Source organism: Solea senegalensis, linkage group LG3, assembly GCF_019176455.1.
Source record: "Solea senegalensis isolate Sse05_10M linkage group LG3, IFAPA_SoseM_1, whole genome shotgun sequence".
NCBI classification, from domain to species: Eukaryota; Metazoa; Chordata; class Actinopteri; order Pleuronectiformes; family Soleidae; genus Solea; species Solea senegalensis.
In genome coordinates this window covers 22,554,786-22,579,477 of record NC_058023.1, presented here as the reverse complement: position 1 = coordinate 22,579,477, position 24,692 = coordinate 22,554,786, and the positions used below count along the sequence as shown (strand labels likewise).

Genomic DNA, 24,692 nt, shown 5'->3' with positions numbered 1-24,692 from the left:
TATTTGAAATGGACATTATTATATATGAAAATAACAATATTATCACTAAATTCACTCTTCTTCTTTGCCTGTACCCATGTGGGGAGGTTTCCCCTACTCTTTATTTTCTGTGCAGTACCTTCATTTCATTCCATTACCAGACACAGATCTGCCTCAAAGGAGTAACAGCCCCTTCAACCCACACACACATTAAAAAAAATATAGCCTCGCTATCACAGAATACAACTGTATTATGTGCATAATGTGTCAACATTTTCATTTAAGAGCTACATTTATCAATTTCAAACGACTGAAATAGTTCCACCCATCCAGGCTGTCACAGGAAATTACAACTCACCATATTAGAGGAGATAGACAACAACTGGCTTGTACCAAACACAGATGAAAAACCCCAGTTACAATAATTATGTCCCTTTTGCATCTTAAGTAATTATTACTGAGCTTTGACACGAAATCCTTCAATGAATCCTGATATTTAACTTTATTTTGCTCACATTTTTGGATTGTGAGTGAACTTCTTACTCGCTTGCTATCATAGATCCATCATGTGTTTCTGATCTGATTGGTAACCCTTTTTCTTTGAGCTTAAAGGTGCAGTGTGTAAAATTTGGAAATACTCATTCTTAGGGTGTTGGAGAATCTATGTAGCTGTTAGTTATGGTAAAAAATATGGTGGTCCAAAATGGTGCCCTGGCTTCTGATATGAATACAAAAGCCACATCCTGAGGTTATGAAAACAACACTGGACACTGAAGAAAACATTTCACCTTCAATTTCTGCCCATTTAAAATAATTTCAACTGAATTTTACACAATGGCCCTTTAATGGTGTGAGTACACTTTCAATCATGATAGAACTCAGTTACTGAATGCGATATTTAGGCTGTGTCTCCCACTGTGGCGTTTCTGTGTCAGTATTTCTGTGGTTCATATTTGTGTAAATATCCTGTCTGCTTAACACAGAAATGCTCGGTCAAGTTTGATCCTACAGAAGAAGAAAAAAGAAAAAATCCCATCATGGAAGCTGTGTACAGTTTGTGTGTAAACACTGATTCCTGAAGTGTGGACGGGGGAGTTTCCTTGTCGGGGTTATAGAAATGTTTGACTTAATTTCTGTGTTTTATATTTTTATAATAAAGATTTAATGAAAAACTGGCCTCAGGAAGTCTGTGGTGATCTTTCTTCTCGTTCTTTCCACATGTTATTTTGTTCTGTGTGTGGTTTAATGACGAAAAATAACTGAAAGGCACTTACCATCTGCATGTGGTTGGGATAGAAGGTTTGTTCATTCAGGGGGAATTTCTCAGGACCCAAGGAGTGGTAGAGTTTAATCATCTGAGAAAACTGCAAGTAGGAATAAACAAGAGAAGTCAGATGGTGCTCATGCAGCGGAGGACAGGAGAGGTTACGTTTTTAGGAGGTACACCTGTGTTCACAGCACATTTACAACTGAAGCACACTAGAAGTAAACATCTGCGAGATGCTTGTAAAATGTGACCCAGTATAGTTACACCACCAAATTTTGATTTTTAACATTCTTTGGCCCGATTCTTCAAATCCTGGTTCAACTGAGGGTCACCCTGTGTGTGGGGTTTACATGATCTCCACATGTGAGTGTGGGTTTTCACCGGATACTCCAGCGTCCGCTCACAGTCATGACAAAGACATGTGTAGATTGGGGGTTAGATTAGTCTACGTTCACATCAACAGCCACATTATTCAAATCCTATTAATTAACTCAAAGTGTCTTGAATCTGACTGTGACTGCCCTCTCAAATGGCATGCATGTATCATCAACAACAACAACAACGACCTAAAATGTTGTTTTCATGGGACCACTCAGGTACACAAGGGCAAAAAGCCTCATAGATCAGGTAATACGTGCAGGGCGCTGAGTTGGAGGAAATTTGGGGACCAGGTTGCTGATAATTTTCACATATTTTGGAGCTGCCCAGTCATTTGGGCCATATTATAGAAAATCTTTATAAAAAAAAAACAAATCTTATAGAAAGAATACTCTCAACACATTACATATTGGGAGTATTCTTTCTCCACCATATACCTGGGTGGCATTGCAGCTAATCTATCAGCACAAGACAAATATTTATTGAGAATAATATTAGCAACCAGTAAGAAAGCTGTAACACGAAAGTGGCAGCAGCCCCAGCCTCCAGCCAGGGCCGAATGGATGGGCATCGTGACAGATGCCCAAACAATGGAGACTATAATCTTTTTGCTGAATCAACAGACCAACACATTTTGATCAATGTTGAGATACATGGATTGTGTGTATGTCAAATTCCTAATATACCCATGTATTTGCCATGTATTCCCATCAGTGTCCCATCCATCTAATCTCGGACCACGTACTGAAGTGACACAGATGTGATTTCCAAAAAATCTGAATTGGTAATCTGATTTCTGTCTCCTTACAGACCTAAATAAAAACAGATCTGAGTCACAACAAACAAAAAAATGAGTCACTTCAGCCTGGTAACCCAAACATAGCCTTAGTTTACGTTTGTCTCTGTATGCATGTTAACGAAATGGCGTCCAAAGCGTGTGTCAGCTGAGACTGGCAGTAGAAGCAGTAGGTGGATGGATAGATTCTTAGGCCAGATGAATACCGTCTGCATCCACAAGTCCACAGATGTTTTCTGTGGTCCACGTGAAAGAAATATCATCATCCACCCATGTCTGTAACGTTACATGCATACCCTAAGTATATGCGCGTGAACAACCCTAGAGTCTGTGAACGTCTGTTGCACTACACTTTCCAGTCAAGTTGTTGGTGCATCTTGTTTTAGTCAAAGATTATAACTAAGATTACGAGACCCAGGGACGCTTGCTTCCAAGAGAGCTTATGCCAGGTGGTTGTAAAGGCATAATCCTCGGCAGAAGAAGATCTAGACTGATCCTCCTTTTTATATGAATGGAACCACAGCCATGAACGCATAAACAGAAATGTGTAGCAACTCCATGCAGACACATGAAGTATGTCGGGGCTTTGAAGAGCAATTAGAAAACATTTAATGGTGAAGTGTTGTAATTTCCTTTTCCTGTTTTTGTTACTTCCAGCAGTACGTTGACGTAACAGATGTGAGGTTGGTTTGAAAATGCAGATGTATTGTATTCTAGGCAGTCGTATGTCTGGTAAAACGGTGTTGTGTTGTAAAATGTCTGTAAAATTTGTAAAATAGGTAAGTGAGCTATAGAGAGAGTTACATGAACTGATATGTATTCAATCAACCTGTTGGATAAGTATCATTGTGATCCCATGCAGAGCCAAGCACTTTTCCAAGGCAGTCTTATGTATGTTGTTATTCTCACTACAGAGTGAGTAATAATGTGTGGTGGTAGTGGTGGAGGAGGACACCTGCTCTGCTGGCTCCACAGGCAGGTGTTACAGCTCCCTTAAACAGCAGAAATAAATCAGTCAGAGGCAGCCGCTGAGGGAGGGACTAACATCTCCTTTGTGAGGGCCAAAGTGGAGGGAAGAGAGCTGTTAAAATAAAATCGCTTACCACCCAAGGTTTGCTGCAGAAGTTGTAGATAGAGAAGACGGAGTTGATACTTGGGACGCCACCAAAATGCAGGCCGATCACAAGGTTCCTGAAGTCCTCACCGGGGACCATGCTGTAGGCGTGCTGACGAATCAGGACAAAGTCTGGCTTGAAGGACCTGTAGCAAACATCAGAGAGGGGTTTTTCAGAGATATAAACTGATTGTTAAGTCTGTTCTTCTGACTTTGAAGAAAAATGTCTTACCTACCACCTTGCCAAAGTTTGGTGCATGATATAAAAAGTCACTATGTTTGTAAGAATTAGGTTTCAAATCATGTAAAACTCAAACCCAAACACACACACAGCGTATACGCTTGGTTGTGTTAGTCCACTAACATTGCTGTTTGTCAGTGTTTGAAGTAGGGCTGCAAACTTTCACCATTTAAAGAATTAATCATCAATTATTTTGATAATCAATTAATTGCTTTTTAAATAACTAAAGTTCTTTAAAGATTATTTAGCTTCTTAATAGTGAATATTGTGTGGTTTCTTTGATCCACATAACAAAATCATCATTTCATGACAATCATTTGAGAACATCAATTTGAGGTTTTAAACAATGATTACATTTTTTTTTTTAATTTTATGGACCAAATGATTAATGGAAAAAAAAAACAGATTAATCATTGCAGCCCTAGTTTGAGCTTAATATTAAATGCACCAGTGTGTGATTTTTCATCATCTTTCCATTTAACACCTCTAACAGAACATTATTTATTGACTACTGGGTGGAAGAGGCAAGGAAAAGCTCCTCACTGCACTTAATCTTTTTGAACCATCTATCCAATTAACACAGCCTAATCCTTCCTTTTCAAACCGTTCTGGGAACAAGGCCAAGTGACCTATAAAGCACCTGGAGGCCTCCTCTAAACCAGACAATCACAGGAAATCCACTTTGACAAGAGTCATTTTTCACTCATTAATGTGTTGAGCTCTTTTTTTCATGTACAAAAGTGTTTATATCCCAGTCATTCATTTTAGTTTTTCAATGGATTAATTAGTCAAGTATTAAAGATATGGAAAGCAGAGAATTGTTTTGAATTATTGACATACATAATCCAGACTGAGCTAGAGTGTGTAATCAATGACTGTCTCTCAGTGTCAGGGCTCAAAAAATAGGAGAAACATTTCCAATATTCAGTGAGAAGCCGCAAAGTTCATAAAGTCACTTTGATAGTAATGGCATTAGACAGGAAGTTGGCCAAAGTATCGCTAAATGACGACATAAGGGACAGCAGCTTTAAAACTACAAAATACACAATTCAATCCAATATAAATCCTATGGATTCACTATTACAGACTGCAAAATTGTACATACAAATCAGCAACTGTAGTTTTGTTGATTTATATTGTATCGTCTTATTCAAGAAAGCAAAGTATTCTTAGTCCATTAAGTCATTGAAATGGCTGCAAGATGTAAAAAGGCTGTATTGGACTAATATTGGTGTTGGTATCAAACATGAAATGTGATATCGAAACCATTCTTGACATAAAACCGAACCCATTAATTGATGAACAGGTGGTTCGATGTTTTGGTAAACAGAGAATAACCGATGGAAAGCTTTTCAAAAAAAACAAACTGGCCTGTAAACCCAAAAGGATGGAATGGAAGATACGAAAAAGCTCTGTAGGAGAAGTAACAGGGATTTTACATCACATTCTTATGTTATTAACTGTTAATACAAATGAAAACATGTAAAATACCCAACAACTTTCCAGCAGCTACACAGCCAAAGATTTAAAAAATGCAGTGAGTTGAATTATGCCCTTCTCAGTGCAGCATTGTCAGGATTTGTACAACATCTGAACAGAGCGTCTACAGCTGTTCCTCGTTGTTGCTGCTGCTGCACTCAACCCCAGTGGCAGCAGACCAAAGGCTCTCCTATTTATACTGGACAACACTGTTCAGTGAGGTTTCAGGTCTGAGTGAGAATCAAAGCTCAACGTGAAACTCCACGTCCTGATGAATACACAGGATGATTTATGCAGCATGCTCTCACGAACAAGCACCCAAAACTTAAAAGGAAGCCATTTAACGGCATTACAAAATATAGTGTGGTATCCGAGACATAGGTGAATCATCTCATTCTCTACTGACAAATATGCTGACACATTTTGTGCTACATCATTACCACGGAACGGCCAGATGCAGAGAACATTCACCTACGCAGAACGCCTTTGGTTATCGGAGGCTGTGCCCTGTAGCGGCAGAGCGTTACTGAGGGTCATCGCCCATTAACTTTGTTTTTCTATCTCTTCACTCTGACAGTTTCTGCAGAGGAAAGGTGCCTGTGGGTTGTGGATTAAACTGCAGCAGGATATTTATGCTTTATGGTCCAAAACGGCCAGGCCCTACAGACTTTACTGCACGGGCGATATGCTAATGCACCCTTTGAATGGGTTATCAGTGGTGCAATAAAAGCTGATAAGAGGCAGTGACAGCAGGGATAATAGGGTTTTAGATTAGGACATGAGGGAACTATGGATCCTCGTAGAATCATGAGCCTGATTAACACTTGAAAAGTAATATGTGAAAGATATAGACTGATGTTCAGGGCAATGGTGTAAGTGGGAAAAAATAAGTGCCAGTATTCCCTTTATCCATATGACGCATGTATGTCTGACAGTATTACTAAATCATTAAACAGTAAATTATGAAAATCTTCAGTAAATAAGACACCATAAGATGATGTTCACATCTATTTATTGAAATATTCAGTCTATTATTATTAAAATAACTAAAAACTGGACTTTAGTATGTTTCTCATTTTGCCAATTTTTATATTTAGATCATTCTTTAACATTTCCAACAATGATTTAAACAAGCACACAGTCCTTATTATTTGGTGTCCTGTTATTATGCTGTCCTCTAGAACACGAATGTGGCAGTGAATATAATTAAACATTAATGAAAATGTTTAATAGGGTTAGGGTTAAATATATTTAATATGTTTAATAAATAGATATTGTTCTTGTTCTCCTTCTTCCGGCTTTTCCCTTTAGGGGTTGCCACAGCAGTTCATGTGCGTAGATAGATATTGTTCTTTTTTAACAATAAAAATAAAAACTGTAGACACTAAAAATAAACACTAGACTCCCATGAGAACGGGCGAGTTCTGAAAAATAATTATTCTGGGCCATAATAATGAGTTGGACAGATAACCCAAACAGAGTTATCTTGTGAGAAGTGCCGGTACTTAAAATAGTCAAATTGCGTACTGGACTGTACCGGTCCACTTCCAGCACTGGTTCAGGGAGTCAAAAGCTGATGAATCACAGTGAGACTCATAACCGTACCCTGTGTGTCCCCTCGCTGATAGTGTTTTTAGCATCTATCTGCCTCTGGCCCGAAACTTTGATGTTGTGGATTTTGAGTATTTTCCAGATGCATCAGGCAGGTGTTTCATGTGAAAAGGCACCGTTAACCCCACAGTGTGCAGGAGTGGAAGATCTGTGATGAAAGGCTTCAACAAACTTTGCTTGAAGGGCAGAGAAAAGATCACTACACCAATAAATGTGCCTGTTTATGAACACAGTGCAAGCGTGAAAGACAATTACACAGTACTGTGTAACCCAAAGGATGTTTTCATCATAATTCATTGAACAGGGTTATTGAAACCCAAGACAATGCGTCCCTTCTATTTGGTCTCCAGATCCATTTATCTTACAGAATCTCTGACCTAATAGGCTCCACAGGGATGTTTGAATTGTGGGGAGTATTTGTCCTCGTAACGGCCCTGTGCCTGAGAGCCTTATCTTCTTCCATCAGCCTGTCTCTCATTGATAAGGATAATCAGGGTAGAACTCTGCAGGAAGGCCAAAAATGTCAAACTGTACATGCTTGCAGCAGCATTTGTACACAATGGTGCATAGTCTCTGTCACTTGTTTAGTATTCAGAAATATGATTAATACTACTTTCATATCTGTATGTTCAATGTGTAGGAATTAGGGAAGTACAGTATATATAATATAGGATATAAGATTCTTATGACGGTTTTCCATTATAAAGTTCCAACACAGCTTGGCTCGACAATACTCCGGTACACTCACTTTGAGGAGTTACTATAGTAATGGAAAACGATATTCAGATAGCAAACCGAGTAGAGCCGAGTAGTGCTAGAACTAGTGTTATGTAATGTAACTGTACTTGGCAAATTTTACTCCACTACATTTCCTAAATAAATTGTGTACTTTTACTTAACACTATATTTTCCCTATCTTTGTTACTTGTTACTACCAAATAAAATAAAAAACTTATTACAGTAAATGTGATATATGTTAAGGTTTTTACTTAAGTAATATTAAAAAAAGTGATTATAAAATTTATACCAAAGTAATTTTTGGTGAGATACTTGTACTTTTACTTAAGTATCCCTTTTAGGTACTTGCTAGAACTGTATAATGGAAAATAATTTGTTCACTCCTCCTTTTTCCAAGCACATCAGGGAATTGCATCACCTTCACATAACCAAATTAGTTTGCAAAGTAAGCTTCTGCATAGCTTAAGCTTCTGCTTGAAACGTGGAGGCACAAGATGGTAGCCACTTTAAAGAAAAGTTCAAATACAAGGCTTATTTTATGGCTATGGAATCCAAAAAAAAATTTAATTTTCCAAACCAATAAACCTTTCCAAATATTACACAATGGACCACCAAATATGGAGCTGGAGCTATAAGGCAGTTAGCTTAGCTTAGCCTAGCATAACAACTGAAGAAACACATGGTCCATCTACCAATTCCAATAAAAATACTTAAATTATATAAAACAGTTTCCCTCAGCACTGCGGTGCCGTTAAGCATCTTTTAGCTAAAATATTTTGTTTTTTAAGCAAGAAACTTACCTCCCCTTTACTTATTAATTCCACATTATGCTACTAGCACAGTCCCCAACAGCTAACAGAGAGAAAGCAGGTGGCTAATGAACAGCAGCAGTGGACACTGGACATAACACCACTTAATATACATGGTAATGTCACTTTGTGTCTGCTCAATGAGTGAAAATGTACTTGTTTGCTAAGACATTCACCATTTACTATTCCAGAAAGTCCAAATTAAATAACTGTTTGAAACTAAATGAATTTGCTTTTACAGATTCATATTCTATCTACTGAATAATTAAAAAAGAAACACTGCGTGAACTACTGAGCATTGTAGATGTAGGTCGGCAGTAATATACAGTCAGCTATATAGGCTATTATGATTCCATGCTCCACAAAGTGCAGATTCAATGTTGGTATCAGGATTTTAGATTTCTAAAAATAATATTACTGAAATACTGTTTTTACTGTATTTTACATTTAATTGTTTTTGAACAGTAAATGTAAGCTACTTGCAACCCAAGGCCTTGAACTTCTTTTCCCCTCCCCACTTAGTGTTTTCTGTTTCAGCCCAGGACATTTCTTGTGCAACTGTGTGGATAAAACTGTTGCAAATCCAAAGCAATTTAATTCATCAATCCCATGAGACAGATTACCCTGACATACTTTCCAGCAGTGCTCACAATTTTGATGCAACAAAAACATTTTGTCACATTAAATATTAACCTCTGGGTTTTGATGTACAACTTGCTGTGGCTCCACAGCATGAGCACAGTATGATCAATGTGGATTAAAAATAAGTTAAAGAAAATTGGATATGCAGCACAACTAGAAATGCTATTCAGTTCTAAGGTTTTGGATCAAGTCATAGTGAGTGAACCAAATTCCAAGTTTCTAAAGACTGTCCCAATTAGTCAGTGTACTACCATTTCTAAAACCTTAAGAACTCTGGGTTCTTGGTGTGTACACTGCCTCCGTGTAGCCCTAGCATCATGTTGTGGTCCCCTGGCCTGGATCTATGGCTCCCTGTGGTTGCGGTTGTGGCTCAGGGACCGGAGTCTGGGCGGTGGCCCGGTCAGGGCTGCCAGTGCTCAGGATCGCCTTCAACTGACTTTGCACTACAACGCTCATGCCCTCACAACGCTGAACACACCGAAGGTCACACATAAATCAAAGCACATGAGTCAACAATTAAACAAAGTGCTGTGGATTATTTGAATTACGCCTCTCAAATGCAAACAGGAGATGGTATAACTTGAGCACATCAGTCTCAACATGAATCAGAGGTTGTTTAGTTGCTTAACAGTAATTGTGTGGAAGATTTGAAGAAGAATCCCATGGGCAGCAGATGTAATGAGGAAAGGAGCTGCAAGAGCGATGGAGCACCAAACGACCTCTGGCAGAAGGGGAAATGAGTGTTGTGAGGAGTAAGAGTGAATTAGCGGGGCCATTTGTATTCATGGGTATATCACAAAAGCAGGGATGGTGGAGTGGGCCTCATGGATGGTGTAAGCTTTCATTACAGTCTGAGCGCTCCTAAAGGAAAACCACCCCCAGGCCCCCTAAAGCCATGTCTGAACTCAGCATATCTGTGAGTGGGACTTTTTTGCTCTGTAACATGATGAACCTGCCTTAGGTTGAGGATGTCTGGGCAGACAGACCCTCACTGATGAAAATGGGCTTTGAAAAAGGGTCAAGGCAAATGCACATGTACTTCTGAATTGTCTCTGTGTGGTCTCAGTGATAAATCGTCAACTGAGGTAACGAGAGGAGAGGACTATTGTTGTGACTGCTGTCGGTAGAGGAAATAGAAAAAAAAAGTGTGGCCCTGCCTGTCTGAAACTGGTAGCTTTTAGTACAGAAAATGTTATGGATGGGGAAAAACAGAATGAACTCAGACAAGGGTCTGTTAATGTGATCAAGCTGCCTCTTCCTTTGCTTCATCTGTGGTGCAAAATATGGCAAGAAATTAGACCAGACAGAAAAACACCTATTTGTGCCCGCAGCAAACTTGTATCAGCATTGTGGCTGGTGACGCTTCAGCTTTTACATACTCACAGAAAGTTTACAACTAAAACTAACAAGATGAGGCCCATCATTTCTTGCTAAATGTAGCCCTGCTCATAGGGCATCTTGCTATAATGGCTTTCACTGAACATAAGCCAGACCGCCTTTAAACATCCACTTACAACTGAGTTGAGCCAGCTCAGTTAAAGTCATTATCTCCATGTATATAACCCCCCTGTGTGAGTGGAGCACAGGCTTTCCACCGACTGTGGCACAAAGGCTGATGTGTAGGCTCGGCTGTCCGGTTCCAGAACTCTGAACTACTGCCCACAAACAGACTTTGCTCAGCAAGTCTGTTTTTGTGCCCAGTGTGTCTGCTGGATAAAGAAGCAGTGGACTGAGGCACCCAAGTAATCTAACGGTCAAATGAAATTTCCACCATGATGTACAGTGCAGTTCAGCTAAACACAGTAACGGCCAACTCACAAGTACTGTATGTGCCGGAGGTGTTAGCTGAAAGTATTTTCATTCATTTTGAATAGAGAACAATTATTGGAGAACTGCACTGTGGGTCTGTTGCATCACTTTGCTTCAAAGATCAGCAAGAGTGTCTGCTAATCCAGCCACATTGGGCAAATATTACAACAGGTGCTAACACAATGCTGAGACATTTACATTTCCATCGTGGGGGACTCAAATGACAACCCTTCGGTTACAAGCCAAGTTCTCCTTCCACTTGGGCATTGGTTGCCTTAATGTAGCTGTTAGTGGGCTATGGGGCGTGATTCCCCTTGGAATTAATACAAGCGTTATTTAAGATTTGTTACCACTGTGTACTAAAGCCATTTTAAACCACTTTTTGTTTTAAACATTCAGTATTAGTGGAAGGCATCAGTCCTTACACCAGGGTACCATAATGTGAGTAGAGGTGTTAAGTGGGCCCTTTAAGAGCTATAACTTTTTATTGAATTCAGACTGTTGCCACACTCAAACTTAAACATGAAATGGCGGAAAAAGTCCCCAACAAAATAAGGTGAGAACTCCGCATTACATTCACATTTTAAACATCAAGCTAATGTTGTCACCCAAAACTACTTCCAGTTGAGAAAATGGTAAAGCAAGCTCAATTAAACCCCTTGAGTCACCGACTGTGCCTGTGCACATCTAATTAATCTCAGTGTTTATTAACCACAAGAGGAGGGCGATGGCGGTGGAGAGAAACACCACTGTGTGGCTTATCATACTTGGCCTGCTGTGTGAACCGTCTTTCAGCCAGACCAGTGATCCCACTCAGAGCCAAACAGCCTGGAGGTTTTGGCAACAGAGAGTGGTGAAGCCAAAGGGCTGACTACAGCACTGCAGCAGGAAACATCATGCCAGAACTACTGTACTTTGTGGCATGTCGCTCTCCTCCAATGTAGCCTGTACAGTATGTGCCACGTTGCACATCACAATGGGGCACCCATGTGGTAGCTAAATTACATGTAAAGTTGACTTTTTTCAATTTATTTTATGCTCTACAAACAGCAAGAACCAGAGGTCAACAGAATGAACTGTCTCTGGGAGAAATGTGTCCCCCAGAGGGCATAATGGATTATTTATCATGCTCATTTCCTGTCTGGTGAGTTTTTATTGATGAAGTCAAGACGGCGTTAACAGACACCTCACAGGTAAACAAACTACTACTCCAAATCATGCATTCCTTCTGCATTAAAGCTCCAGTGTGTAACATTGTTACCACACCCCCTACCCTCTCTCTCTCAATGAGTTTGAATATATTTGAATTAATTATGGGTCATTATAAATGTGTTCAAACTTGATTTTTAGAAAAAGAGACAGCCCTAGCAGATTCCCATATACTATTTCCTCTGACACTTTGCATTTATCATGAATATATCTTGTAGTCAGTGGATTTAAGAAACTCAATTGTCCCTCAGGGATTAAAACATTCCCTACATGTTTATCCATAAATGAGCTAAGAGTAAGTGTCCGGGATCATTGTCAATCTTATTGACTAAATTTAATCTACACAATAAATTCATTGTAAATTTAGCTGCCATGATGACACAACCGAGGGAAACCTGACAGCACAAACAACTGTGAAACCACAGAAGTGTGAGAAAGTGTGTTGGTGCATGGAGTCAGCTGAGGAGACGTGGTCAGTCAGAGCATGCCTGTGGACAGAGGTCACGCCGGTCACAGCACTGTGAGCTCAGCAGCCAGGAAAACACGTGGAAAAGCAGGAACTGCTTTAAATATACAGTGAGTGACGTTGTTGTCATTGTGTTATGTTCTCTTGTCCAACTTGTCTTTGGTGCTCATTCTTTTGTCCGTCTCTTTCTCTCTTCTGTCTTCCCTTCCCCTTGTCTGTCTACCCCCCACCCTTAATCCCACACCATGAAACCACCTCCGCCAGTCCGGTGCTGTGGCCTCACATCACACAGGCAGAAAATACATATGTCTAAAAATAAATAAATAAACAAACAGCAGGTCAAGTATGACAGATTCCTCCCTGTGTAGATCAAATCTGTCCACCTTGAGACATGCTGGACAGGACGTGTCACACACACACACAGATGTGCACACATAAAAACGCACACACCAAGTACAACTCCTTGTTTTAAAAGAAAACTTTAGTTTTCATTGGTCAAACTATGGCATCACAGATCAGTTTGTATCTGAGGTTTTGTCCAATTATTTTATCCAAAGAAAGGAAACATGATGATTGAAGGGAACAAGAAAAAAGGTCCACTTTCAGGACGGTCTATCACAATATACTGTATAGTGCTGTGATGTTTTCTTCATTACGAATAATCGCCGAAGTTCAATAGCGTCACAACCAATTGCATTTTATCACATATTTAAAACTGTATTCATTTTGAAGTCCATTAACAAGGTAAAGCAACTCTTACCAGTGTATCTGAATCGGAATTAAAAATTAAATGCAAAGAAAGTTGCTTTATGAACTTGACTTTTAGATTGATTTTTCAAGTAACTAATCCACAGACTTTTTCCCAAAGTCTCTTTTTATTCCAGATGTTATTTAGTTGCAGATGCCACAAAACGATCACTGAATGACTAACAACAGGAAGAAGCTCCAACAGCTTTAACTACAATGCAATAATGTTACATCAGCTCAATAAAAAACATAGAACAATAGTTAAGGCAATGAGCCAGACTTCCAATTCTGATATTTTTTTGCCAGAAATCTGATCTAGTGCGGCTTTTTTTTCCAGAGCGCACAGATGTTCCTTGGCACAGACAGATATTTATGAGCAAGCTTAGAGAGGTGTGGTTAATTTGTGCACTCCGTGTCTCTCCACCAAAGCAGCGTCTCGTTATCTCCACAAAGAGGAGTCTCCTTCATGTATGTTTGCATCTCCAAGGAGCTGTCGCTGCTGTGGCTGCCTTTGCCAAAGTCACTCTAATGCACAGGTCCCTCTTGTGCACGGTCACTGTCATTTGTGCCCTCTGCTGGATCCCAAAGGATACTACTTCAAATGAATTTCTAACAGGTCATTACAGCTCCAACATGAACTTTTCACCCCATGTTTGAAGAATATTGAGATTTGAAGAAAAAGTGACAGCCCTAATCCATGGTCTGTCTTTTTCACCAGTTTTCAACTGCTAGTTAGGCTACAGTGATCATACTCAATCCCCTGAAAGAAATCTAATGAATTGTTCAATGTCAACACAGCGGTGGCTAGATCAGACATATAAAACAGCTTGGAATATTCTTCTAAAATGATATATTTGGAGGAAATAAAACTCTGGATTTGTGGTTAATGGTTGACATTCCTTCTGTTAATAAAAGAAAAATAGGACAAGATAGAAGATATTGCAGAAGCATCATTTCTAAACCTTTAAAATAATTTAATAAATCAATATTTTGTAGAAAATTCCTTTTTAGTAAGTAGCCATGGAGGTTCCAGAGCCTGATATGAACAATTAGAATATTCACCATGAGGACCTTTTGTACAATAGTCATAAAGAACAAGCTCAACCTCAACAAGTTGGCAGTGAGTATCAGTGTTTTCTGAACAAGGCAGCACAGTCACACCATCTGCAGCCAATTTGGCTTTGTCATTACAGCAGTATCGCCAAAAAAATATTCAGCGCAACACAATGATCTCTGTGTCAGCGCTGATGACAGGTTGCATTGTAATGTGAGCTGCGTTACAGCCCGTGCCTGCGATTATTCAGGCTTGATTTCGCCGATAGGAAAGTTATTTCACGAGTTGAAGTGGCGAAGTTGAAGCCAGAACACAGATTAGCTGATTATTCTCCAGACAGCCTAAAATTAGAGCTGACACTGGAAGGTATGCAGTGAGTTAGCTGGGTTACTCAGTTGGAAAGCAAGACTCAGACTAACAAAATATTTACAGCCTCAGTAGTTTTAGGTAATGTCCTCTTCTGCAGCTATGACACTTGATGTCCTGACAGATTTCTGTTCTTTGTACGACACAAGAAAAATATAAATGTATTCTCTAAATCAATTTAAATCTGTGCACCACCGCTGCTGGGCTGTAGAGAATCCAGTCCAAAGATAATCTTAAATACTATGGTTCCAAATTTACACTAACAAGTCGGGGTGCAACTGATGATTACTTTCATAATCAATTAATCTGTGGTTCAAAAACGTCTCTGAAGCCACCTTCACCGAAACAATGTATTAGATATATTTAGATATTTAGAGAAAAACTTTAAATTAATTAATAATTGCAATTATTTTTTGACTAGTGAGAGAGCGTGAGAGAAGACGTCCTCACTGGTTGAGGCTGCATGAAAGAAGGCAAAAATGTACTATTTTCATTCAAAATGGGAGGAAGAATTTATGTTGACGTTTTGACAATTGTTTATGTATTGGCGCCTTTGATGCAGTTCTAGCGCGCTACTTTCTGTTACTTCATAGTACCTCCTCAACGTGGATAAATAAATATTTCAAAAAATATCCGAAATATTCAAAAAATAATAAAGTCACATTCATATGGAGTGATTTGGTAAATCAAACACAAATAGACTGAGGCAAGAACACGATGTCATCTTTGTGAGCCAGATCAGCCGACCATCAGCTATCTCTACAAGTGGCACCTTCACGTCAGAGGGCAGTCTATTTAAACTCCCAGCTTTATGTGTCCATCTGCTCCTGCTGCAACAGGAGCTGTTTTTTGACCAGAGGCCTCCTCTGCCACTGCAGGGAATGTTTAACATTGGTGCATTGGTGGCTAAATCTGTTTTTGTTATTTACAAATTGATTTGTCACCACTGAGAGTCTTTGTGCAGCCTCACTGACGCTGACGCAGATCGAAGCAAACGAGCACACTTGTCAGGCTTTCAGCAACGTACCTGACCACTTTAGTGCCACCTTTGTTGACCTGCATGTCCACCATACACCCCGAGTTGACGTAGGAGGCCAGGTTGATCTCGGAGAACTCAGCCTGGAACAAAACACACAAGTACACTGATTAGAGGCATTCAAAGACGTTTGTTTTTTAATTTAAAAAAAATATTTTTATCTCCTGCTCCTGACACATGAATATCCCGTGACAGGGATACATATTTGGGCTCTAGCTGCTTTTACTGATAAAACTATTGACAGGAAATGTACCTATGACCAAGAAAATCTCTCAATTCATTTCAAAATTCTGTCTTTGCAAAGTTGATAGTGAAAGAAAGTCAAAGAGACAGAGGAAATCTGCAAGAGGAGGCAAATTGTGTTATCCCCGGGCTGTGTGGCCTCCCAGACAGTTAAGGCCTTGTGAAAGGCCGTAACCCAGCTACCTAATGACTCGGTCAAACTCTCAGTCAAGATCCTCAAAAAGAGGGGGGGGGGTGACAGTTGACTTCTTGGCATAGACTTTCTAGAATGTTGAGGGGCAGAAAAGGGACAACTCAATTTTCTTTTCTAATGACTGTCACTGCAGTGAAGAAATGTATATTGTGTTAATGCGTTTTCGCTGTCAATCTGGTGAGTTACTCAACTGATCACATAAACAGTATGTGTTAAAAAGAATTGTTGGGCTGCAACAATTACTTTCATATTTGACTGAAAGCTGATGAAAAATTCCTTGATGAATCAATTAGTCGTCTCAACCATGAAATGCAGTTTGGAAAATGACCATCAGTGTTTCCTAAATCTCAAAATGACAACATCCTGAAATGGATGAATGAAATGAACCCGGCAGATATTCAATTTACTGTCATAGATGTGCAAAGAAATTATTTACATTGAGCCAGGTAGGTTTGGATAGCTTTTTTCCCTTTAGTAAATTAAATCATCATCTTGTGTTTTCGTGTTATCTTTGTCTAATATTAAAATTTGTTTGGTGATCTGAAACATTTAGGTGCACTGTGTTCTTTAAACACATTTAAAGGCATTTTATATAAGAAAAATGTTTTAAATAACCTCTTTGAGAGGTTCGGATTGGTATGGCCTGTATACTTCTGCAATTCACTTTTATATTCTGTTGTGAGTTTTATATCTGAAATTGTCTCGTCTCTGTAACTATTTGTGCCATCTATACTGCTATCTTGACCAGGACTCCCTGGAAGAAGATATTTTGTATCTCAATAGGACCTTCCAGGCTAATTAAAGGATAAATGAAATAAAATAACAGTGAGAAATATGCAATAAAAAATAAATAAATAAAAAAAAAAGGGCACACAGACTGTGTCTTCTTCAACAGTCATCTGCTCCAGGTGCACAAAAGCTTTGTGGGAAGGCTGAACAGCAGCCTGGTGACATCACTCATGAAGAAAAACACTAACCTACGAAGTCAGCTACTGATTTAGACTGCGAGTACTCCGATCCTGAGTCAGCACTGGAGCACACCGGATCTTACTTCCAATCAGATAAAGAACAAAGTCATGGTAAATGGTTTGTATTTGCATAGCGCCGGCACAACTGTCAGGAGCAATGTGGGGTTAAGTGTCTTTCCCAAGGACACAACGATATAGTCAGGAATCTAACTCCAAACCTTCAAGTTGAAAGACGACTCACTCTACCACTGTCACGCCAAGATGAATTCAGCCGTGTTTATCTGCTGCTAGTGTCACATGAACATGGAGGAGCACAATGCATGGGTTCAACTAATGTTTATAAAAGTTAATCACGGACATTATTAGTTCTGCTGTTCAAAGACAATGACAGTTCCAACTGTTTTGCAAAAGTTTGTATTGCATTTTGGGAGAAGCACACATGTAGAGCACATGCTGACAGCATATGGCAGTCAGCTACTCAAACACTTCGGCTTATGACTGGAGGTCATGGATTTAATCCTGGACTGGCTACAGAAATAGAGTTAAAGTTAAAAGTCCAACCACGGTAGAAGGAAATCTTTGTTGATGGTTTGCACTTCAAACAGTTTCGCAAAAATAAAGTTAAGAGCATGTTTGTATCTTTTGGCACTGATCAATATTTCCATATTAGCAACGAGTCAGATAATGATGATATTGATGATGTGTGAAATGACAGACTTGTTTTTTATCAACAACTACACAGTGGATGTAGAAAAGCATTTAACAGATAAAGAGCTAAAGATTTTTGCCTCAGATGAGGCAAAAGTCTGAACCAGCAATGGAGATTGCCACTGGATAGATAAAACATATGGAACTATTGCAACTCCAATGAGGTCATCTTTCCCTTAGTTGTACTACTAGTGTACTATCAAGGGATCTGTGGACGACCTGCAAAAGTAGCCTCAGCTTGCGTACGATGGCTTGCATGAATGTGGTAGGTGGAGCTTCTGATGGAGTGCTGAATGGAAATGAATAATACGGTCCCAAGAATATTTTATATCTTGTGGCAAGTGGCAAAAATTGAGGACCTCTGCCGTAACACTTTCGATGTCGTAACAAGTTCATGAGTCCCACGAGTTAGGACGCATGTGGTAGAAGGAGGAAGGAGCACAAAGTGTCCTACTGAAGGAAACCCTCCAGTTTTAGTTTAAAAGAAATATCTTCTTCTGAAATTATTAGTAACTTGATGCACACATAAATGAGATGTATGTTACATACTGTTACATGTTTATACCATACCAATGTGTGCACGTGATAAGGATTGCACTTGTTTTGAACTGAATTTGGCACGTTCAACAAAGTTCCTCACATGTAATTTTGATGAACATTCTGCAATTTGAAAAAAAAACAAAAAACATTAAAAGGCAATACAATAAAGGGCAGTTATTCAAACATCAGATGAGATTGCGCAGACTCGCTTGATAGTGTTCCAGCACTCTAACTCTACAGTAAGCTGTTCTACTTTGTACAATCCACTCAGTGCAACACCTCTCATACAGATCAGCCTTTGGAAACATCAGCGTGAATGAGGAGGGAGGCAGATCCTGCTACTGACCCTATAGTCAACCCGGATCCTGTAATTTCCATAGCAAGCTAAGACAATTGCTATCTACACATTCAAATGCTGTGATCATCGTTTGAGACGCTAAGCCTGCTTCACGCAAGCTTTCATCTCCATAACAAGGGGAATATTATCAGCAATATTCTTTCACAGTTGAATTTCCCTTTCATCTAGTGCCGTGGCCCAAACTCTGCATGGGGGAGTGAGCCACTACGCACCAACGTAACAAAACTTGTTTTTTAGCCAAGAGAGGAGGAAAAACTCTTTTATTTATTGTGTTGCGCTCCCAAAGGGAGTAGGGGTGAGTAAATGCCGTAATCTTATTTATGGGACAACGAGGCGCCACTCAAACTCAATGCGCCTCAAGGACGTGCACTTGGCTCCCTTCCTTTTCTCTGCTCCTCGCTTCTGATACCCACCTCTGAAAGAAACATCTGTGTGCTTGCACATGCCTGGCCAAAAATGACTTAAATGCAGAACACACACGTCACACACACACACACACACGCGCACACGCACACGCACCCTGCATCGCAGCTCCCAAACAAATCCCATCCCAAACACAGAGGCCTACGCTGACTTTTGCTACGACCAGATAAAGCCAGAGAGTGGGCAGCATTTTGGCCAAGGGCCTAGCAGTCAGCATCATCTCTGATTGGCTGGTTCTGGGTTAAGAGGAGTGCTTACAGCTACTGCCATTGGGCAGTAATGGATGAAGAGGCTGGTGTAGGGCACAGGACCAGAAGCCAGGACAGGAGGCTTTTCACAGCACCATGGTTACCATCACGGTAACACATTCAGACACTTGTCTTGGGGCAGCTCTTGCCTGGGAAAGGAAAACAGGAAGTAGTACATGGAAGAGCTGCACCCAGAGCTAATTCCCAACTGCTGACCTGCATTCAGGCAGTTTTTCAGCTGACCTGTGTCAGTCGGAGTCATTGCAGTTGTGATTCGATTTAGCTATGTTCGACTCCTTCAGGCTCTTCAGTTTGACTGCTGTAAATACACTCAGTATCACTGTTCTGTCTTAAAATATACCAGAGCATCACATGGATTTATTCACATATAAAGAGCAGTTGCATCTTATTTTTCATTTACTTGACACGTGCTATTGAAGTGGAAACACAATAAGAGCTTGGGAAAAGTCTCACAAGTCTCACTTATCACTTCAGTGAACCGTGCAGTCCATCGTGACTGCCAAACCATGTGAACATGTGGACAGTAGAGTAAACACCACTTGACAGTAGCTCATCTGGAATCTTGTGGAGTATTCTCAGATGTGGACTGAGGTTCATTTGATTGCAGTAACTTTTTTGTTTGATCATGAGTCAAAAAGGGAAACTGGGATCTTTTTTTCTTTTGGCAAAAACAACAACGGCAAACTGGTCAAGTTGCTCTTCAAATATAATTAAAATATAATTTACTGTTGAAGAATGAAAAAAGTTTCAGTTTATGGTGGCGTGATAATGTGTGTTGATGAATTATTATGTTGTATTCCAGGGGATTCATTTTATTGTTAAACAAATACAGTTCTCTCAATCAATGCATAAACCTCAACGCTGAATATTTAACAAAGGAAAAATGTGTTATGGCTCAGGAGAATATCTATGTTTGCACAATTATTATGCAAGTAAATGTAACGCTTCCCACGCACTAGTTTATTTTCATTTATTAGAGCTTCTGACATTTCAAAAAATATTCAGTGACCAATGTAGCCACCCTTCTTTTCAATTACTTAGTTTCATTACCTTTTAATGATCCGCTTTTCATGCAGCAGCAACCACAATGCTCCAAATGCTATTCAAAGAGGTGTATTGTCTTACCTCATTGTAAATATCACTTTAAGAAGAGTTCTCAACAGGGTTTAGGTCAGGTGAGGAAGGGGGCCACGTCATCATTCTATCATCTTTAAGGCCTTTGCTGGGTTGCCATGCAGTAGAGTACTTGGATGCATGTGATGGAGCATTATCCTGCTTAAAGATCATGGCCTTCTTGAATGAAGAAGACTTCTTTCTGTACCATTGCTTGAAGAAAGTGCCTTCTAAAAACTGGCATTAGGTTTGGGAGTCGATTTTAAGACCATCTTCAACCCAAAAAGGTCCAACTAGCTCGTCCTTAATAATAGCAGCCTATACCAGTACCCCACCTCCATCTTGCTGACGCCTGATTCAAAGTGGAGTTCTGTGTCCATTAGTGATCCAGCCACAAGCTAATCCAGCGGGCTCATCCAATCCAGCCACATGCTCATCTATCTCACACAATCATTTCATCTGTCCATAAAACCTTTAAAAATTCATCTTCAGATATTTCTTAGCACTGTCTTGACGTTTCAACTTATGAGTCTTGTTCATGACGGCACTGGAGGTTAATGGGTTCCTGGTGGCTTCACATTTAATTCTTCTCAAGCAGTTACTGTGTGTGTTTTTTTCTCCACACATTTCTTGCGACCCTGTTGACTATTTGCGACCAAATGTTTGACTGTGCGGTGATCACGCCACAATAGCGTAGCTACTTCAAGAGTCAACGAAGCTGAACAGTTTACAGGTAGAAGCTTTTCAGGTGGAGGAGAACAAAGCTGGAATGAGATGATCATTTCAGTGCATAGTGCATGCACTAAGAGATAGTGTGTGTTCGGCTGTAAAAAGTCAGTGAGTGAATATGTGAGAAGTGGTGACAGGTTAAATGTCACGTCAAGTGGCAGTACGATCAACTTAAGGAGAATCTGGTTACATGGCAGTCAATGTATCAGCAGTGGAAGCAGTTAAAGTGTCAGCTAAAGGAAGACATGAGAGCAATTAAAATAGGATTTGACACTGAATTCTGTGTCAGTACAACACCAGTTCCTGTATGTATATCTGTATCCTGATCCAGGTCTATTCCCATAAATAACTAGGTTTTGAAGGGGCATTTATATTTCAACTGGCACAACTTTTCTAGCCTTAAGGCACGAGAGGTGCGAGACATTCAGACCAATTTCATGCGCTGTATATTACCACGTGATGACACTTATATCAGCGAGTTGGGACCACACGTCTGGCCCGCTGAACGTCTTACCTCATTTCAAAGACATTTTCTCACAGGATTTTAATTAAGACTAAATAAACTGTTCTAGATCATTCAAGATGAAAATAATATATTTAAAACAAAGATACAAAATACAGATAATTATATTGATTTTATCAGTGACCTTGTTTCAGGGATGGTTCTTTTCATTTTCGTTTCCCTATAGAAGAGCTGTTGATAAAAATCTTTTCTAATCCAGACAAAGCTGCTTGTTGAGCGGTTTCCTTTCATAGATGAACACAGTGTTCTTTCCAGTGCAGAAAACACTGGCAAACACAAACCTGACTGAAAAAAATAAATAAAAATACTTAGAAGGAAAATGGTTCGAAATGTATGTATCGAAAAACTGTCTGGCAAACAAGTTAGGAGTCATACAAGGTAAAGCTTTTCAGTTTAAAACGACACTGAAGAGACAACAGTCCGCAGGACAGATACTTTCTTATTGACAATGTCTGAATGTTTTAGTAACGCCTGATAAACTTGGGTTGAATCACATACTGATGCAATTCAGAGGTCTAAAGTACAGTGGACCATTTGTATGCACCACAGAGAAGTATTTACCACTAATCACTCCCACCTTGCACAACAGTGAAATAATCCATTGAGGCATTAAATGCTGAAATGTAAGACAGATGCTAAAAGTAATAGTGTACCAGAAGGCATGACAGCAGCTGGGTCAGTCAAATGTCTCCAAGCACCAAACTAAATCATCTGTCTTGTGCAAGTTCTACCCAGATGCCCTATGTCATGGGCAAGTACATGCCAAAAAAGGGTAGGGATAACATGCTGCCAACAGCCTGTGAACTGCCATGGCTGTGTGGCCGACGCTGAGGTCATGCGCCTGTTGAACAGATGTTGCCCTGCACGACCCAAAACCACACATGATACAGCAAGCCTGATAACTGGTCCTTGTTTCTTAACAAACAACAGGCCACTTCATATTTAATGGCCTTATTTCGTCCAGTTATGTAATTACAGCATTTATTATGTGTGAGTTGCAAATGGGCCGATTGTTCTGCAGTCGTTTGTTGTCACCATCTCGTATGTGACTGACACTGACTGCAGGATTCAGGATGGAACCTGACAGATACAGAGGCTTTACACTTTTAAAGGGGAACAGAGGTAATTGCTCTGTATCAGTCAGGGAAGCTCTGCTTCCTCTAAATGTTATAAAATAAATGGTCAAATACCTACGGTTCTATTTACATTTCAGTACTAAAAGGCCATTTTACCATTATATACAGTACAGTAGTTCTAAGACTACTCGGCTCTACTCGCTTAAGGTATCAGGCGTTCCCGTGAGGTCCTTTTATACACATACAAAAAACTAGTGACGGGCAAAGCAGTTTCGGTGTACTGAAACATTATAATCAGTTAACTAAAAAGATTTCTCCACCAAATCGTGCAGTAAATCCTGCATAACCAGAGCTCGGAGGGTGGAGTGGCTCAGTGGTTAAGACTGGTACCCTATGTGCGAAAAACATCATGGTCGCAATGGTCGCAAGTTCGATTCCACCCCTCGCTGACTGTACTCAATTCCATTGTAAGTCGCTTTGGATAAAAGCGTCTGCTAAATGACATGTAATGTAAAGCTCAGCCACAGTCACTGAACAACAATACAGCTTAATGGGCTGCGATATGGCTCACAATGCCGGCTTTCAGCAGTGCTGTCGCTAAATGCACCAGATTCCACTGCAAAACCCGGAAACCAAAAGGCGGAACCACTATTTGATTGACAGAGTTGCCGAAATAGACACAATAGCAGAGCTTCTGTCTCAATCCCATGCAGATTTTGCTAGTGAAGTGTAGAAACATGTATATGCTGTCGGAGATATACAGTATATATTACCTTAATCATTTTTAATTCTAGAACAAACAAACAAAAATGAAACCTTAGTTAATCTAACACACTCAGGGGCATTCACTGTTACAAAGTCAAACCAAAAGCCTTGTTTACACCAAAATTTAAAAAGAATATATGTTCTTAAATATCACCAATTTCTGTATTATTTGTGCAGTCCACACACAAATAATGCAGTTATTTTCAACAATTATTATTTTCAGTTCCTTGATGAGCACAACAAATAGTTCCTGTCTATATCAGGCAGTAAAAATTATATAATTTAGCTGTACTGTATATTTTTCCAAAGATGTGGAACTACTGCTTGAAAATGACCTTCTCTGCGTGAATATTCAAGGGAGGTAGACACTCAGCACATCGATCTACTCAAGAGAGACAGAAGGAGAATATGTTTTAAAGAGTTGAAGATGAAATGTCCACATGGAGACAGTGACTACCAATACCAATGCACAACAAAATATGAAAAAGCAAATTGTAAAGGTGACATTTTCTAACCATTTCCTCCACACATTTAATGTATTAGAAAACAACCTTTAGTGTCATAACCTTTTCTGGATCTCTGGATTTAAGGGAGTCCTTTGGAAGTTCTAGACATTTGAACATTAATCTGATGATTTTTGATAGTGTAACATGATGATGTAACGAGATAAACTCTCCATATGTCCGTCATATAGATGAAACTGTGAGGGTAGTCCAACATGTTGTCCCCACTAAGAAATTCAAGGATGTGATAAAAAAACCTGTTTTTATTAGTCACACAGGAGCACAAAGAACCACCACCGGCACTCTTCATGAGCAACAGTTTATAGGAGGAAAAAAATAGTTACCCAGTGAACACAGGACCTCAGGCGTCTACCAAATGTAACTTCAAAGTGGGTCCCGGAAATAAGGGGGGAAGAGCTACGACACATTTGCTGTGGAACAGTGGCTGTGGAGGGTAGAGGTGGCAGGGCAGCTTTAATGACTTCACCACATCTGAGAATGGAAGCTGCTCCGTTTTTCTTCCACACTGGCATCAGGCCT

General features: G+C 39.8%; 1 protein-coding gene across 5 annotated transcripts in view; it reads right to left on the bottom strand.

Annotated features, from left to right (window-relative positions):
• The window catches only part of LOC122766362 (synapsin-3-like), a 117,176-nt gene that overhangs the window by 61,410 nt on the left and 31,074 nt on the right, over nt 1-24,692 (bottom strand). For all 5 annotated transcript variants that reach the window (XM_044021138.1, XM_044021136.1, XM_044021140.1 and 2 more), the window contains exons 4-6: nt 15,733-15,824; nt 3,524-3,680; nt 1,254-1,343 (exon numbers count right to left, since the gene is read on the bottom strand). In XM_044021138.1, the coding sequence (XP_043877073.1) occupies nt 1,254-1,343; nt 3,524-3,680; nt 15,733-15,824 (339 nt within the window). The remainder of the gene's footprint in view (nt 1-1,253; nt 1,344-3,523; nt 3,681-15,732; nt 15,825-24,692) is intronic.